We start from the raw sequence: 16,008 nt of genomic DNA on the forward strand, positions 1-16,008 counted from the left end.
TGGGGGCCTGGTGGAGGGTGCCCCTGGTGGCTGGGGGGTGGGGGTGGTGGGAGACATGGGTGGGGGCCTGGTGGAGGCTGCCCCTGCACTGCTGGGGGGTGGGGGTGGTGGGAGACATGGGTGGGGGCCTGGTGGAGGGTGCCCCTGGTGGCTGGGGGGTGGGGGTGGTGGGTGACATGGGTGGGGGCCTGGTGGAGGGTGCCCCACAGTGCTGGGGGGTGGGGGTGGTGGGAGACATGGGTTGGACATGGGTGGGGGCCTGCTGGCAGGTGCCCCACAGTGCTGGGGGGTGGCGGTGGTGGGTGACATGGGTGGGGGCCTGGTGGAGGGTGCTCCTGGTGGCTGGGGGGTGGGGGTGGTGGGAGACATGGGTGGGGGCCTGGTGGAGGATGCCCCTGCACTGCTGGGGGGTGGGGGTGGTGGGAGACATGGGTTGGACATGGGTGGGGGCCTGGTGGAGGCTGCCCCTGCACTGCTAGTGGGTGGGGGTGGTGGGAGACATGGGTGGGGGCCTGGTGGAGGCTGCCCCTGGTGGCTGGGGGGTGGGGGTGGTGGGAGACATGAGTTGGGCATGAGTGGGGGCCTGGTGGAGGGTGCCCCTGGTGGCTGGGGGGTGGGGGTGGTGGGTGACATGGGTTGGACATGGGTGGGGGCCTGCTGGCAGGTGCCCCACAGTGCTGGGGGGTGGGGGTGGTAGGAGACATGGGTGGGGGCCTGGTGGTGGGTGCCCCTGGTGGCTGGGGGGTGGGGGTGGTGGGAGACATGGGTGGGGGCCTGGTGGAGGATGCCCCTGGTGGCTGGGGGTGGGGGTGGTGGGAGACATGAGTCGGGCATGAGTGGGGGCCTGGTGGAGGGTGCCCCTGGTGGCTGGGGGGTGGGGGTGGTGGGAGACATGAGTGGGGGCCTGGTGGAGGCTGCCCCTGCACTGCTGGGGGGTGGGGGTGGTGGGAGACATGAGTGGGGGCCTGGTGGAGGCTGCACTGTTGGGGGGTGGGGGTGGTGGGAGACATGGGTTGGACATGGGTGGGGGCCTGCTGGCAGGTGCCCCACAGCGCTGGGGGGTGGGGTGGTAGGAGACATGGGTGGGGGCCTGGTGGTGGGTGCCCCTGGTGGCTGGGGGGTGGGGGTGGTGGGAGACATGGGTGGGGGCCTGGTGGAGGATGCCCCTGGTGGCTGGGGGGTGGGGGTGGTGGGAGACATGAGTTGGGCATGAGTGGGGGCCTGGTGGAGGCTGCCCCTGGTGGCTGGGGGGTGGGGGTGGTGTGAGATATGAGTGGGGGCCTGGTGGAGGCTGCCCCTGCACTGCTGGGGGGTGGGGGTGGTGGGAGACATGGGTGGGGGCCTGGTGGAGGGTGCCCCTGGTGGCTGGGGGGTGGGGGTGGTGGGAGACATGGGTGGGGGCCTGGTGGAGGATGCCCCTGGTGGCTGGGGGTGGTGGGAGACATGAGTTGGGCATGAGTGGGGGCCTGGTGGAGGGTGCCCCTGGTGGCTGGGGGGTGGGGGTGGTGGGAGACACGAGAGGGGGCCTGGTGGAGGCTGCCCCTGCACTGCTGGGGGGTGGGGGTGGTGGGAGACATGGGTGGGGGCCTGGTGGAGGGTGCCCCTAGTGGCTGGGGGGTGGGGGTGGTGGGAGACATGGGTGGGGGCCTGGTGGAGGATGCCCCTGGTGGCTGGGGGTGGTGGGAGACATGAGTTGGGCATGAGTGGGGGCCTGGTGGAGGGTGCCCCTGGTGGCTGGGGGGTGGGGGTGGTGGGAGACATGAGTGGGGGCATGGTGGAGGCTGCCCCTGCACTGCTGGGGGGTGGGGGTGGTAGGAGACATGGATGGGGACCTGGTGGTGGGTGCCCCTGGTGGCTGGGGGGTGGGGGTGCAGGGGGACATGAGCAGGTGTGCAGGGTAGTCTCCTGTTTTGTGGGCTGCCTGCAGGGGCCGTGGAGGGTGTACAGGGAACACCTGTGAGGACCCACCCAGCCTAATCGCGTGTGATAATTCCCACGCACCCCTGTAATACACGTACCCAGCAAAATGGCGTGTGATAATTCCCACGCACCCCTGTAATTCACGTACCCTGCCAAATCGCGTGTGATAATTCCCGCGTACCCCTGTATTACACGTTCCCTGGACAATCGCGTGTTGAACTTCCCGCGTACCCCTGTAATACACGTACCCTGGACAATCGCGTGTTGAACTTCCCGCGTACCCCTGTAATACACGTACCCTGGCTAATCGCGTGTAAAACTTCCCGCGTACTCCTGATATGAAGGTTGCCCGCTTTGCGTTCCTTGTTTGACAGCCCTGTAAACTGGTCCAGGGTTAGCCCAGCCCTTTGCGATGATTTAGCGATGTTGATGGCTTTTCCTTGCGCGAGGGCGTTCTTGGGGGCGTTACTGGTGCTGCTGCAGGCTCGCTGCGATACTCTGCGCCACGGCTGGTTTGGGAGCATGAAATCCATGAATACGCTGTGCGCGGAAATCGGTTTTAGCGCACGTGCCTGGCGCACACAATCGCACGCGGACACTCTGCGCCAGCCGCTTGCGACACTTTTCTGCGAAATTCTATGAATTACCCTGTAAATTAGTGACTCACCCCCTGAAGTGTGCCTGAAACAAACCTTTAATGAGTCTAGCAATTATTGTATAGAATTCCAGAAAGGCTAATGATTTGTTATGCGTATTCTTTCTTATTTAGGGTCACTGCTAAAGTGTTACACTCGTGGAACCCCCTGTTTTTTGTTAAGAGGCCTGAATATGAAAACCGGCCACTCCAGAAACAAAGAGCCACATGACGCTGCCCACAGCCCAGGAGGTTCCATTAAAAAAAAAAGAAAATCATTTAAAAATGTAGGGGTAGCAAGGGAGACCACAGTGGTAGCAAGGGAGACCAAAGGGGTCACAGCTGCGTCCTCTACTGATTCCCAAATGACATCCCTGTACCATGCGTGTCATTTCCTGCTTAAGAGTTCCCACACTGCTGGCCTGTTCCCATAAAGAAGCCACACACAAACTTACGTTTTACACTAAATAGTAGGGATTTTTGTAGGCGTAAACAAAGTAGTGGCCTCATTGGTTTTCACAAATCACTTTCTTCGAATCTGTTGCATTGAAAACACACGATGACATTTAGGGAACAATATTACAGAAGGGCAGCTAGAGAGATAAATACTTTTAGTGTGTTATACTTACATTTAGCAATGTGATGTACAGATGCATGCCAAAGAAGTAACATTGGTTCCTTGAGACAGTTCGCTCTCGAATGCAGTGCAATTATTGTCACTCTCCCTCACTCACTTTCCTACACAGGGCATTCCATGTATCCAGCAAGTCCTAGGTATATGACGAATGTGTTACAAGAAAATGAGGGAGAAGGAGACAGCAATCATGGAGAGAGAGTACAAAGGCGAAGTAGGAACAGGGGTTGCAGAATGAAACATTAGATGATCAAGTAAGGAGCAGGCTGGTTATGAAGGCTGAAGTATGAAGTTTAGTTTAGTTTATTTGCTTATACAGCGCACCTAGCGTGTGGGTATCTGGGCGCTTTACTTATAAATAAAACAAAAGTTACATACATGTAGTACAGACCTCATGGTACAGTGCCAGAGATAAAACAAAACATAGGAATACAATGAGCGATAGGCAGCTGAGATGAGATGGCATGCCTAGCCTAGCAAGAGTGTAACAATGACAGATTGGTAACAGCTAACAATGACATTGGATAAATGCAGAAGCAATAGCTTTAGGGTGGCAGATGCCTAGTGTTACATAACTAGGCATGCACCGAACTCCATGGTGTTACATGTTACATGGCGTTACACAACTAGGTACAGACAATCAGGTGGAGCCTCAGATTATGGTTATTCCCTGTGTACAAGTCTTGACAAAAAAGGTTGTACACAGACTATATATGTTCTTATAAATTCGCATTCCTAGAACTAATGCCCAAATGTACTTTTTTCATTTTTAATATTTCTCAAACACTTTTACAATAAAATAAGATAACACATAGTTTGAAGTAAACAAATAAGCGAATATGAGATCCCAGCTGAATTATCTAGCCAGAGGAGTCTCAGGTCTGACCCCTGACCTCTGATCTAATTTCCTTTTTGCAGCTTTTGGTGACACCACGAGTGCTTATATTGGTTAATGTTTTATTTGCCAATTCTTACCGCCCTTAACTTTGCAGTCCCAGGCAAGTGTCTGAGCGGGCCTGGTTAAAGGGCAGGCACTTCTTCCATGTTAGGGTGTCCTAAAGAAGAATGGCTATTGTTCACACCCTGCCCCCTGGGCGATGGGCAAATGTTTCTGCACAAGATAAAGAACATTAAGCTGGCAAAATAAAAATAGCTAATGTCTTAGGTTTTGTAAGTCTATGGGACTCATTCCGAGTGCGGCAGTAAGGGTTTAACGGCGCCGGTAAGGATGCCGGTGCCGTTAACCCCTTACCGCCACATTCTGAGGTCCTTTAGCGGCTCCCGCTAAGGGCGGCTGGTAACCAGCCGCCCTTAGCGGGAGCTGCTAAAGGACCAGAGAGCTAATAACGGGCCCGTAATTAACGGTCCCGTTATTAGCTCCCTCCCCATTCCCATTGAGCCCTATAGGGGCTCAAATGGGAATGGGGATGGCTTCCCTGAATGGGGACTTACTGGGTCCTCCAGGGTTGGAATGACCCGGTAAATCCCCATTCAGGGAACCCGGACCCGAGTTTGGAGGCAGCCATGCCGCAAATAGCAGCATGGCTGCCTCCAAACTCGTAATGAGGCCCTATATTTTATAGACACATTGGCCCTCATTATGAGGTTGGAGGTAACCATGCCGCATTTAGCGGCATGGTTGCCTCCTTACCGCATACTGGTCCCGGGTTCCTCAAATGAGGACTTATTGGGCCATCCCTACCTAGGCGGACCCGGTCATTCCTCGTCCGAGGAACCCGGACCCTGTCCCTCCCCATTCCCATTCAAGCCCCCATAGGGCTCAATGGGAATTGGGAAGGAGCTAACAACGGGCCCGTTTATAACGGGCCCGTTGTTAGCTCCCTGGTCTCCTCGCGCGACCCGGTATGGACGCCTGGTTTTTCCAGGCGCCCATAGCGGGTCCTGCGAGGAGACCTCGTAATAGGGCGGAATGGGTTTACCGGCACCATTACCGGTGCCGGTAAACCCATTCCGTCAACCTCGTAATGAGGGCCATTGCCCTGTGACTTGTACTTTGGCTAGATGCACTCACAGATTAACACTTATTAGATGGTTAAATATACTAAAAGGTAAAGAGACCTTGGTCATTATGTGTTCACGTGAGACGTAACTTGTGCAGAAATTGATCTAGTCAAGATCATGAAAAATTAAAATATTTCATTCTAGGATTACAGTAGGACTGCTGATGACTATTCTGTGTGTGCCAATCATAGGACCAAGGAAATTAACCTGTTGCCTGCTCTGTCTAATGATGTTACAATTTCTAGCCTGTGCTGTGATGTTTCCTGATTCAAAATGGAATTTCAGCACAGCATGGAACAAAGGACAATTAAGTAATACACCTCACAACAGAGGGCATTACTAGGTCAGGTAATGCCCCGAGGGCCAAGTTAGAGGCCGTAGCAAATCGAGGGCCTCAACGTTAGCTTGGAGCATTACCAGACCCAGTGGAGTTTATTGTTTTTATTATCCAGCATGTTCTGCCGGGATGCTTATCATTTTTTTTTTCCAAGTTGAAACCAAGATTGCCATCATGGAGTAGGAAGAAGGGAACTACACGTAGTTCTCTTCTCCCTTTCCATGGCAGCCATTGGTGTGACAGATATGCACAAGGAATACTGATTGTTCCTGGCACAAGCGACGGACAAAGGAGCCCTAGGTAAGTGGGGCCCGGGCTCTGGAAATTGGGGTTGGAGCGTGTGGGGAAGAACAAGAAGGGGAGTGCAGAGTGCATTTACCTGCTTTCCCCGCAGGGAAGATGGCAGCCTCCCGCTTCCTAGGAGGCTCGAAACGGGATTTTCTATGAGGTAAAGACCCTGTTCTGAACTTCTTGATTGGCTGGGAGGCTGGCGCCCCATAACCTCCAGCCCCGTCGCCAGATGCTAATATATGTTAATCCATAGGTGTCTAAACAACAATGCTGCAACATTTGCCATTACTGAGTGACCCACAAAATAGACATCTCAGGTACAGCCTTGTCATTTCAAAGTTGATGAAGATTCATGAGGAAGAAAGAGATGTGGGGGAAAGAGAATAGCCCTGGAGGGAAAATGTACCAGCAAATGTGGGATATGGCATTGCTTATGGATTGCTTATCTATTACCCAATTTGTGTGAAGAACATGTCTTCCTGCAGATCATGGCATGGCTACTTCTGTAGCAGGGATCCAAGTTACAATTGGGCTACGATGGGAGTTTTCTGAGGTTGTTCCAGAGCCTGTTTCCACAGGTTGTACGTTTTGGACGGTTGTACCAGTGCCACGAGAACAACGCCTCGGTACACAGGAGAAGCAATGGAAATACTCCCTGAAAATGTAGTTAAACCTTTCCGAAGCAAAGCAGTACAAAATGGGATCAAGACAGCAATTTGTCCCTGTGAAGGTCCAGGTGATGTAATAGATGATTTCAACCGTCTCCAATAACCTGCAATATGTTGGGAAAAACATCTTAATTGTCACCGCAACGGTCCTTGTGATGTGCACCGGCACATAGCAGATAATGAATATGACCAAGGACACGCCGATACTTTGGATGGATTTGGATTTCATGGCCTTGCTCACGGTGTTCACCGGGTTCATTTTTAAGATGAATCTGATCAGCAAGGCATAGCAAACGACTGTGATCACAAACGGTACAAGGAGCCCAGAAAACAGGATCACCCAATTCCACACAAAAAACAGCAGCGCCATCTCAGTTTGATGGATGTTCAAACATTTGGTAGCCCCTCGTATCACAGAGGTTTTTAAAAGGAAGAAGAAGGGGATGCCCTGTATTACAAGGCACCCCCATACCGCCATGCAAACCTTTTTTACGAACGAAGAGTTGGTTACAACGGTTCTCTTGGCATTGTGAATGATCGTGTAATATCTGTGTACGCTGATGAGGGCGAGAAAGTATATGCTTCCATACATGTTAGTACTCAACAAGAAAACTGTTAGCTGGCAAAGCAACGTCCCAAACGTCCAGTCGTCGGTCGCGGAATAGACCAGGATGAGGGCTGCCCCCGGCGTCACAATGGCGTCCGACATGGCCAGGTTGAACTGGAGAATTGTCGCTGTTTTCCAGCGCTTCATGCGAAACCAGAAAATCCACAAACTAAGACTGTTCAGTATGAAGCCAAAGAGAAAGGACACCCCCAGAAAATATGGGATGAATATATGCTGTTTTTGAGGCTGGCAGCCCAAGTTGTTGTCTGTAGCGTTCAGCATTGTGTCGATCCAGAGTCCAAGGTAAGCCTGCAAAATGAAAAGGAAAATAATTCTTGTGAGAACTAATTGAAGTTTAGAACTACTTTCCAAATGCTATACTATAATTGCTAATCACATGTAAGCTGTATTCCTGCCCCCTACACGATAAACACAACTAAAAAACGTATCAGGTCTAAATCTCAGCCTTTAAAAGTTGTTCCAATATATAAATGCACATGGTCGACTTACATGCAATCAACCACTCTATGCAGACTTTTTAAATGTCTACCTGATTTCACATCTCAACCCTTTTCCACTTCTCATTGGTTGCAGTCCAGGAAGAGGCAGAGGAAATAGAACAGATGCTTTACCCCCACCTCACCCATTTTAAGGATTTTCATTCTTACCCTACTGTTTTTTTTTGTATTTGTTTAACAGAGGGGTGGTGTGAAAGAATACCATCTGTGAGGAGGTATATAACTTGGACTTTTTTGATTTTTAAAAATAAAATGAAGAGGGCTATTCTGTTTCTAAAAGGGAGGTCTGCTAATCAGACCCCCTTTCAAAATGCTTAATGACAGAATCATAGTTAATTCATGTGCCTCTGCTGTGACCGTCTCTTGAAACTCCAGAAATTGCTTTGCAATGGCAGCAAGGCAGGTTCAAAGGTCACATGTGTATTGCTGACAGCTACTGGGAAAGCCGGTAGACCCCATTAGTGCCAAGCCCATATCCTAAATCCACTGAGGTGCCTACTCCTACAGGAGAGGGACCAGTGGCCACTGGTGTGCCTACTGCAGTAGGTCATGATTTGGTGATCTCAGAGTTGCCTACTTGCATGGAACCAGAACCTGAGATGGAATACACAGTTGTTTAAGACCTCGTGGGCCTGCTAGAACTGATTTAGTTGTCTTCAGCTGGAGGTCCAAGTCACGATGGGCCTCATTAGGACCCTGGCGGAGAGGGTTTTACGCCAGCGTAGTGCATGGCGTACCTCTCCGCCATACTACGAGTTCCCGTAGCGCCATGGCGGCCTTTTCCGGCTGGTTTTACCAGGCGGAGAAAACCATGGCGCTACGGGACCTCGTTGTTAATTACGCCACCGTATTTTACGGTGGCGTAATTAACTCCTTCCCCACTCCCATTATACCCTATGGGGCAAAAATGGGAATGGGGAAGGGCAGAATGGGGATTGGGGATTTACCGCCCCGCCAAGGTCGGAATGGGGCGGTAAATCCGCCAACCCCCATGGCGCTATCGGCGGCTTTCCGCCATGCTTCGCGGTGCATTTAGCACCGCGAAATCCGCCTGGGTCCTAATGAGGCCCCATGACTTTTGCAAGGTGCAGAGGGAAAATCCAATTCTAGCAGGCCAGCAGAAGCAAGCAGAGGAACAAGCTAAGGGCAGATGTTGTTCAAGGTGTACTGAAAGATCGGTCTCCTGTACAATGCTCCCAAGCATTATGAGCCAGAGGAAGAACAAAAAGTGGTTGTTCCACCAAGCCACAGAACAGTCCTGCTGGCCTTGATTCGCAGCATTCCTTTGGCAGGTCACTTAGATATGACCAACATAGCTGATAGATTATCTGAACAATTTTACTGGCCTTAGATGCGTGTACAAATCAAAGAATTTGCCCAGTCCTGTCACACTTGCCAAGCTTCTGGTAAGTCAGGTGGGTTGACGAAGGCCTCTTTATTTCTACTACCAATGCTTGGGTGGCCTTTCGAGAGGCTTGACATGAACACTACAGGGAACAGGTACATCTTGATAGTGGTATGTCACTCCGCTCGGTACCCAGAAGCAGTATCCTTGAGGAGTATCAAAGCCCCTGTGGTGGTGAAGACTCATAGGGATATTCTTTCATGTGTGCTTCCATAAAGATTTTATTTCTGACAGCGAGGTCTAACTTCATATAGGCACGTATTAAGACAATGGGCCTCATTACAAGTTTGGCAGCAGCCATGGTGCTGTTAGCTCCATGGCTGCTGCCAAACCGGACTCCTTTGCCGGGTTCCTGCAATGAGGAATAACCGGGTTATTCCAACATTGGAGGACCCGGTCATTCCTCCTTGCAGGAACGATTCCCCATTCCCATTTGAGCCCCCATAGGGCTCAATGGGAATGGGGATGGAGGTAACAACGGGCACATTATGAGTGCCCCGTTGTTACCTCCTTCTTCCCCTCGCGGGACCCAGAAAGCACGCCTGAGATTACCGGCACCCTTGTTTCCGGAACGGCAAACTTATAATGAGGCCCAGAGTGTTGTTCATGTCAACTGGCTGAAAACTAATCACAGCCAAGATTACTTGGTATTGGGACTTTTGGTGAGACTGAAGCGAAGACAAATGCCCTTCCAAACTTACTACACTTAGACACCACAGAATGGTCCATGGCGATGGGTGTGCATCTTCTCTGACCTAACAGAACACCAATTGCAGGACTGCCAGAGTGTGCTGGGCCAGTTCTAAAATGAGTTTTCACCGACTCGAGGTGGCACAGACTGGTGTGTTCATGACATAGACAGAAGAGACAGTAAACTGTTGAAGATCAGAAACCACTGAATGTATGACAAGATGTGGGACACCACCATGGAGGAAGTTTTAAACATGTTGGACTTTAGGATTAATGAGCCACTGTCAGGGTCTGTGCTCATGCCGCTGGAAGGCAGGCGCAGCGTGTAGGCTGGAGCTTCCCATGGCGGTTGTGGTAGCGTTGCGTTGCATGGGTTACCAGGCCCGGCAGCGGTTCGGAGTGAAGTCATTGTGTAGTATGCAATGATGTCACTCTGCACGCCGTCTAGAAATCCTCACGGGCAACCAGGTACCACTTCTTAAACAATGGAGGAGGCAGACTCACTGCTTCTCAACTGTTTAGCGTTCCTGTGTTTCGCGCTGGTGAGTGGTTTTGTGTACTCTGCATTTGGACTCTACTAACGGTTTTCACCCATGGCTTTTCCTACCAGACTCCCTTGGATTATTCATTTTTGGCTAGGTTCATTTCCTCTTAGTTCGATTTTTTTGGGACTTTCATTGTTTTGCAGCAGTTTTTTCTTGCATTTATCCTGCCTGGTGTATTTTGGAACTTGGTACTTTGGGAGCACTGTGTGCCTTTTTTTGTACCGTCTTGGAAATTGGATTTTGGACCTCTGTTTTTTTCCTTGGCAACTGGTGCTAATACCTGGAATCGGGATTATTGTTTTTCTTCCTTCTTGGATCTTTCTTTTAGAGACGCTCCCATAGTTTTGCGTCCTTGTGCCACCTGGGTCAGGTCCATTGTGAATGTTGTACTTTGGACTTTGCATCTTGGCAACTAACGATGGTCGGGGTTCTGTTTTATGGATTATAAGTTCGGCAGAAGGCGACAGCCTGTAGGTTCTTCGCTTGAACTCGTCTCCTTCCAGGTAGGATCTCAGTTTGGGGGGAGGGGAGGAATGAGAGTGAGTGGTGGTGACATAGGTACGGATTCTAATTATTGTCTGTTTTTTTTCTTGCAGCTTGAATATACCAGGCAGTGCCTCCCAGCCTTTTCATCTGTGTTTCTTGCCTATGTGTGTACAAGGATAGTACTGGTGCAATTACCTCAGGAGTAAAGTCACCTTCGTGAGAGGAGACCTTAGCCTTATCAGGCCAATCCATGAAATCCATCCCATAGCTCATGGGCTAATCGTGTTGTGCTTTCAGAGAGCTTCAGCATTACCTATCTTAGTGATGTTGCAGTTTATGGCCACACCTGGGAAGATCATGCTTCCCATCTGAAGCAGGTGCCTCAAGCAATGCAGAATGCTGACTTAACTATCAAGGCTTCAAAATGCCATATAGCCTAGGGTAATGTTACTTATTTCGTCCACCAATTGGGTGGTGGCATGAAACAGCCTCTCCAAACAAAAGTACAAGTGGATCAGGATAGGGACATTCCTACCATGCAGGCTCAGGTGAGAGCCTTCCTCGACCTCAGTGAGTACTACAGATCCTTTATCTAATTCCCTTAAATTACTTGACATTGAAAAAGATGCCAAACAGAGTTTCCTGAACTCCTGCCTGCCAAACTGCTTTCATAGAACTTAAAGGATGGCTTGTGCAGGGCCTTGGGTCTAAAGAACCCCAATAATGGACAGGAAATAATGATCCAAACAGACGCCTGTGAATTTGGCATTGGAGCAGTTTTAGTGCAGCTAAACTCACAAGGGGTTGAATAAGCTGTTGCCATTAACAGACAACTGACTAAAAGCGAGCACATCTCTGTACTTGGCGGGTCGGAGGAAGGTGTAGGGAACTCAGAAGACATGGTTCAGGTTCTTATAAATAGAAGGCCTAACTTTCCCTATCACTAGAGGGAGTACCCGACCTATCTTACGAAACGAAAGGTGTTCATCCGTTGTCATGAAGTCCAAAAGAAAAAATGTCCTCCATCCAAACTACACTATCTGGCCCTGACTTTTCCCTCTCATACTTTGTCGTCCCTTTTTTAGAATGTCTTCCACGATAACATTTCTTAATACTTAGATTGTTACTTGTAGTTTCCTCCCAGGTCTTCCCTCCAGGAGTACTGGATCAGGGTTTTTCTTTGCCCCTTTCTAAGCTTCAATTATTATAATTTCTCAGTCTAATAGTGTCTCTGTTACATCCCAGCGGCTTCTTAATTGACTTTGTTGCCCATTTGATAACTAATTTTGCATACTGGAAAGAGTTTTCAGCTTGCTGGGGGAAAGAAACGCACAGTGCCAAAGCTGCAAGCAGGGGGTGCCTCAGAGGCAGAGCCAAGTGATTGAGGCAGGCGGTGCTGAAATGACTGAGAGAGCATACACCCTCTCCTTGTCGGTGGAGTGGGCTCCGACGCGAGCACGGCACAGCACATGAGAGTGTGCCCTACAAGGTGAAGCGGGCCGGTCCCGAGAGACTGCAGTGCGTTGTGGTGCCCAGAGCCCTGGGGCCCCTCCCCTTTGATTCTGGGAGCCCTATGCAGGCCTTGAATAGCACCCGTGAGGGTGTCAGTTTTCCTTCTCCTCCCTGTGATGAGCTACGAGCAGCAGGACCAGGGAGAGAGAAGTGGAACAGAGCTGAAGATGGCTGGAGACGGAGTGGGATGAGCACCTGTGATCCAGGTAGAGGTGCAGAGATCGGCCCTGGTGATCAAGTGTAAGAGCAGGAAAGTAAGTCGGTGTGGTGGCATCTGGGCCCCTGGGATCAGGGCTTACTGACCGCCCGCAGCGGGGTTCCCAGACCCCCGCTAAGAAGCTAAACAGGGAGTGCTCACCTAGCCAAAGGTCACCAGGCCAGGCCAACTGGAACTGTTTCAAGGGAGGAGGTGCAGGAGACAGAAGGCAGAGGAGCCCACAGCTGGAGGGATGGGCTGGGTTTGTTACCTGTGCCATGGGCTACTGATCCACCCACTATCCTGCAAACAGGACCTTCTGAGGCAGGACTTTCTGAGACCCGGGCTGAGGGACAGTCATCCAGTGATACACAGACATCCCAGATCAGGCAGACTTTAGCAAAAAGGCATTACTGGTGGGAGAGCTTCCAGGTCCGGCAGAAATCTGTATTAAGAGCACTGAAGGAGGTTTAGCAGAGGGGGTGCTTACACCCTCCCAAGGTGCGGAGAGTCCATGAAGAGGGATAAGCGGGGGTAAACCCCTGAAGATAGTACTACCTATCCTGAAGGCTGAGGGCAGAGACCTGTCCATGTCACTCCTCTAAACCTGACGACATCAGAGGTGGCTCATCTTACTGCAGCTGCCTGCTGCAGAGCCTCTGCCTCCACGAAGAGTCACCCGGAGTCATGGCTGGACAGTGTTATCGCCTTTTTTACTAGACTAAACAGCTGTTGAACCTAGGTGTGCCTATGCCATTCTGCCTTCCTTGCCTTACTTAATCCCTCTTTTCAATGCATTTCTGTGCATCTGTGTAATTCGAATCCTGGTTTGCTCTTAACTTCTCTGCACCCCATTTTGTATTGCATCTCTCTGACTATTGTGTAATCCAAATCCTGGTGTGCATTTAACTTCTCTGCACCCCATTTTGCATTGCATTTCTGTGCCTCTGTGTAATTCGAATCCTGGTGTGCTTTTAACTTCTCTGCACCCCATTTTCCATTGCATTTCTGTGCCTCTGCATAATTCGAATACCATTTTCGGACCCAAAGTGTTTCCATTGCATCTGTTTTCTTGCCTCCCTTAGCTACTAGGTCGCCTGGTGAGTTTTATGCTCGTACTTTTCTGTGCAGTCCCTCCTCTATCTTTCATCCTATCCTCTGCAGCCCTATGGCATTTACCATCTCTGCTAACTTTTCTAACTGCTATACTATCACCTATCCTGCCTCACTCATGAAGTGTGGAAGATAAAAGCTTAAAAAAGACATCCTGACTAACCCTGGCCTACCCACCTCAGAAACCTATGTCAGCGCCACATCCAGACAGATTTTCACTGATATCCTCTTTTCTGTTCCCTCTCCAAATCTATTGACTCCTCATCTTGTCTCTACACTCTCTCCTCTCACATCTTCGCCCATTAGTGGTGGCACTAGATGGGAAGTACTCTTGGCGAGCTTCTCATCATCAAGGTGTATCATTAATGTCTATCACAATGGCACTATCATGGTCCTCAACCCACCCTTCTCCTGTTTGACGAGCGCATCCCATCCCTCACCAACTTCCTTCCCACACCTGCTACTTCTCCTACCTCTCTCTCTGTCCCTACTCCTCTAACTAGTGTACCACGCCCCTGTACCCCTCCTTGGCAAATCTTCAAAGGCAGTAACCTGTTGCATCCAGCCACGCTTAATGCTTGCTCTGCTATCAAACACTCTGCCGACATCTGCCTCCTGCTTGAATACTTTGACCTCAATATCCTCGCTCTCACCAAGACGTGGTTCAATGCCAGCTCAGTCACTGCTTTTGACTCCCTTCTCCCTGATGGCTACAAGATCATCTCCATGTCGCTCCCTAACCGCACTGGCGGTGCAGTTGCCCTGATCTTCCCTGATTGGATTCCTTCTTCCCTCATACCTGCCCAGCCTTACTTTTCTTCAAGTGCCTGGTTTGCAAACTGGTCATCTCTTCCACTTCCTCCCTGACCATTGCCACTATCTACAGGCCACCTGGCCCTACCACTCTGTTCATCTCTGAATGGGCTGATTTCTCCTCCTCTCTCTCATCTCATCCATCTCGAAACTCCTTCTCCTGAGTGACTTCAACATCCACCTTGACTCCTCAATCACGGCATCCCCTCTCTTCCGTGACCTCTGCACCTCGCTCTTCCTCTCCATTCTCCCCTCTACCCACTTGACTGGGCACACTTTCGATGCTATCATACACACTGATCTTTTGCCCCCCCCTCCACTCACCAACCCACTCTACTGATCAATACATTCTCACCTCTCCTCTCACCTGGGTCCTCTTTTCCATCTGACTGCACCTCCCCCAGCCCTGCCAACCTTATTCGCGAACATCCATCCTATGAAAACGAGTGTCAGCTGCTGCCATCGCATCTACCTTCACAGCGCCTCTCCCACACTGCAAATTCTACCTCTGACTCCGCTCTCAGCAACATGACATTCTTGCCCCAGTCATGAGGATCTGCCTGAAACATGCCTCCAAGGCTAACACCTGGTACGACTCTGAACCTGCAGCCCTGAAACACAAGTGCAGAGCCGTGGAACAGAAGTGGCATACCACAAGCTCACCTTCTGACAAAATGGCATATCGCCTGCTCCAAAGGCAATACTGAATCTCCATTCGCTCCAAGAAAAGGGCCCACATCCAGGCTTGCATCTTGGGTGCATCCAACAACACGGCTGAACTATTTAAAATCTGCAATGAACTAGCCAACCCTTCTGCAGTCTCCACCTCACCTCTTCCCTCCCAAACCCTCTGCAATGCGCTGGCCACACACTTCCGTGCAAAAACATCCTGAGCATCCCTGCTTCCCTTTCCCACCAGCTCTTCTCCACCCTCCTGCCACCTGTGGCGTCCCAATCCCCCTCTACCTTTCTCTCCTCCTAGTGACATCCAACAAGGTCACTAGAGTCACTAGAGTTGTCAGCTCTATGAAGGTCTCCTCCAAACAGGCACCCCCCTGTTCTTCCAGAACTATTAAGGACAATATTGGCTCTCTTTCCCCTGCACTTACTAATTTCTGCAATCACTATTTTGCTACCAGGTCTTTCCCCTCCTCCCTCACGCACTCTCTTGTCCGTCACCTTCTAAAAAAAACTCTGCAGGTCTGTCTTGTCTGGCTAACTACCGCCCCATCTCTATCATACCCTTCCTTGGGAAACTCTTGGAGAAGTTGTTATTCCCCCAACTGACGCAGCATACTGAACTTGTTGGTTGCATGCACAACCCTCAATCTGGATTCCGAGTATCCAGAGGCACGGAAACTGCTCTTCTGAACACCTGTGAAGAACTGCTCACATCTTGTGAGTCTAACTCTCCTGCCGTTCCCATTCTACTTGATCTCTCCTCTGCATTTGACACAGTCAACCGTTCCATCCTCATAAAACGGCTCCACAATACCCTAGGTATCTCGGAGCGGGCACTGGACTGGCTGACCTCCTTCATTAATGACTGTCCCTCCCAGGGCATCCTAGGCTCTTTCTACTCTGCCGCCTCTATATCCACTTGTTGAGTCCCCCAGG

The 16,008-nt window shown here is 50.8% G+C and overlaps 1 protein-coding gene across 1 annotated transcript in view; it reads right to left on the bottom strand.

The window, feature by feature from the left end:
* Nucleotides 1-3,468: 3,468 nt before the first annotated feature.
* The window catches only part of LOC138471978 (P2Y purinoceptor 2-like), a 168,902-nt gene continuing 156,362 nt past the window's right edge, over nt 3,469-16,008 (bottom strand). Inside the window, exon 2 of the mRNA XM_069609882.1 lies at nt 3,469-7,422. Coding sequence (XP_069465983.1) covers nt 6,325-7,422 — 1,098 coding nt within the window. The 3' untranslated portion in view covers nt 3,469-6,324. The remainder of the gene's footprint in view (nt 7,423-16,008) is intronic.

The sequence above is a fragment of the Ambystoma mexicanum genome, chromosome 8, assembly GCF_040938575.1.
Source record: "Ambystoma mexicanum isolate Mex_15411 chromosome 8, UKY_AmexF1_1, whole genome shotgun sequence".
Classification (NCBI taxonomy): Eukaryota; Metazoa; Chordata; class Amphibia; order Caudata; family Ambystomatidae; genus Ambystoma; species Ambystoma mexicanum.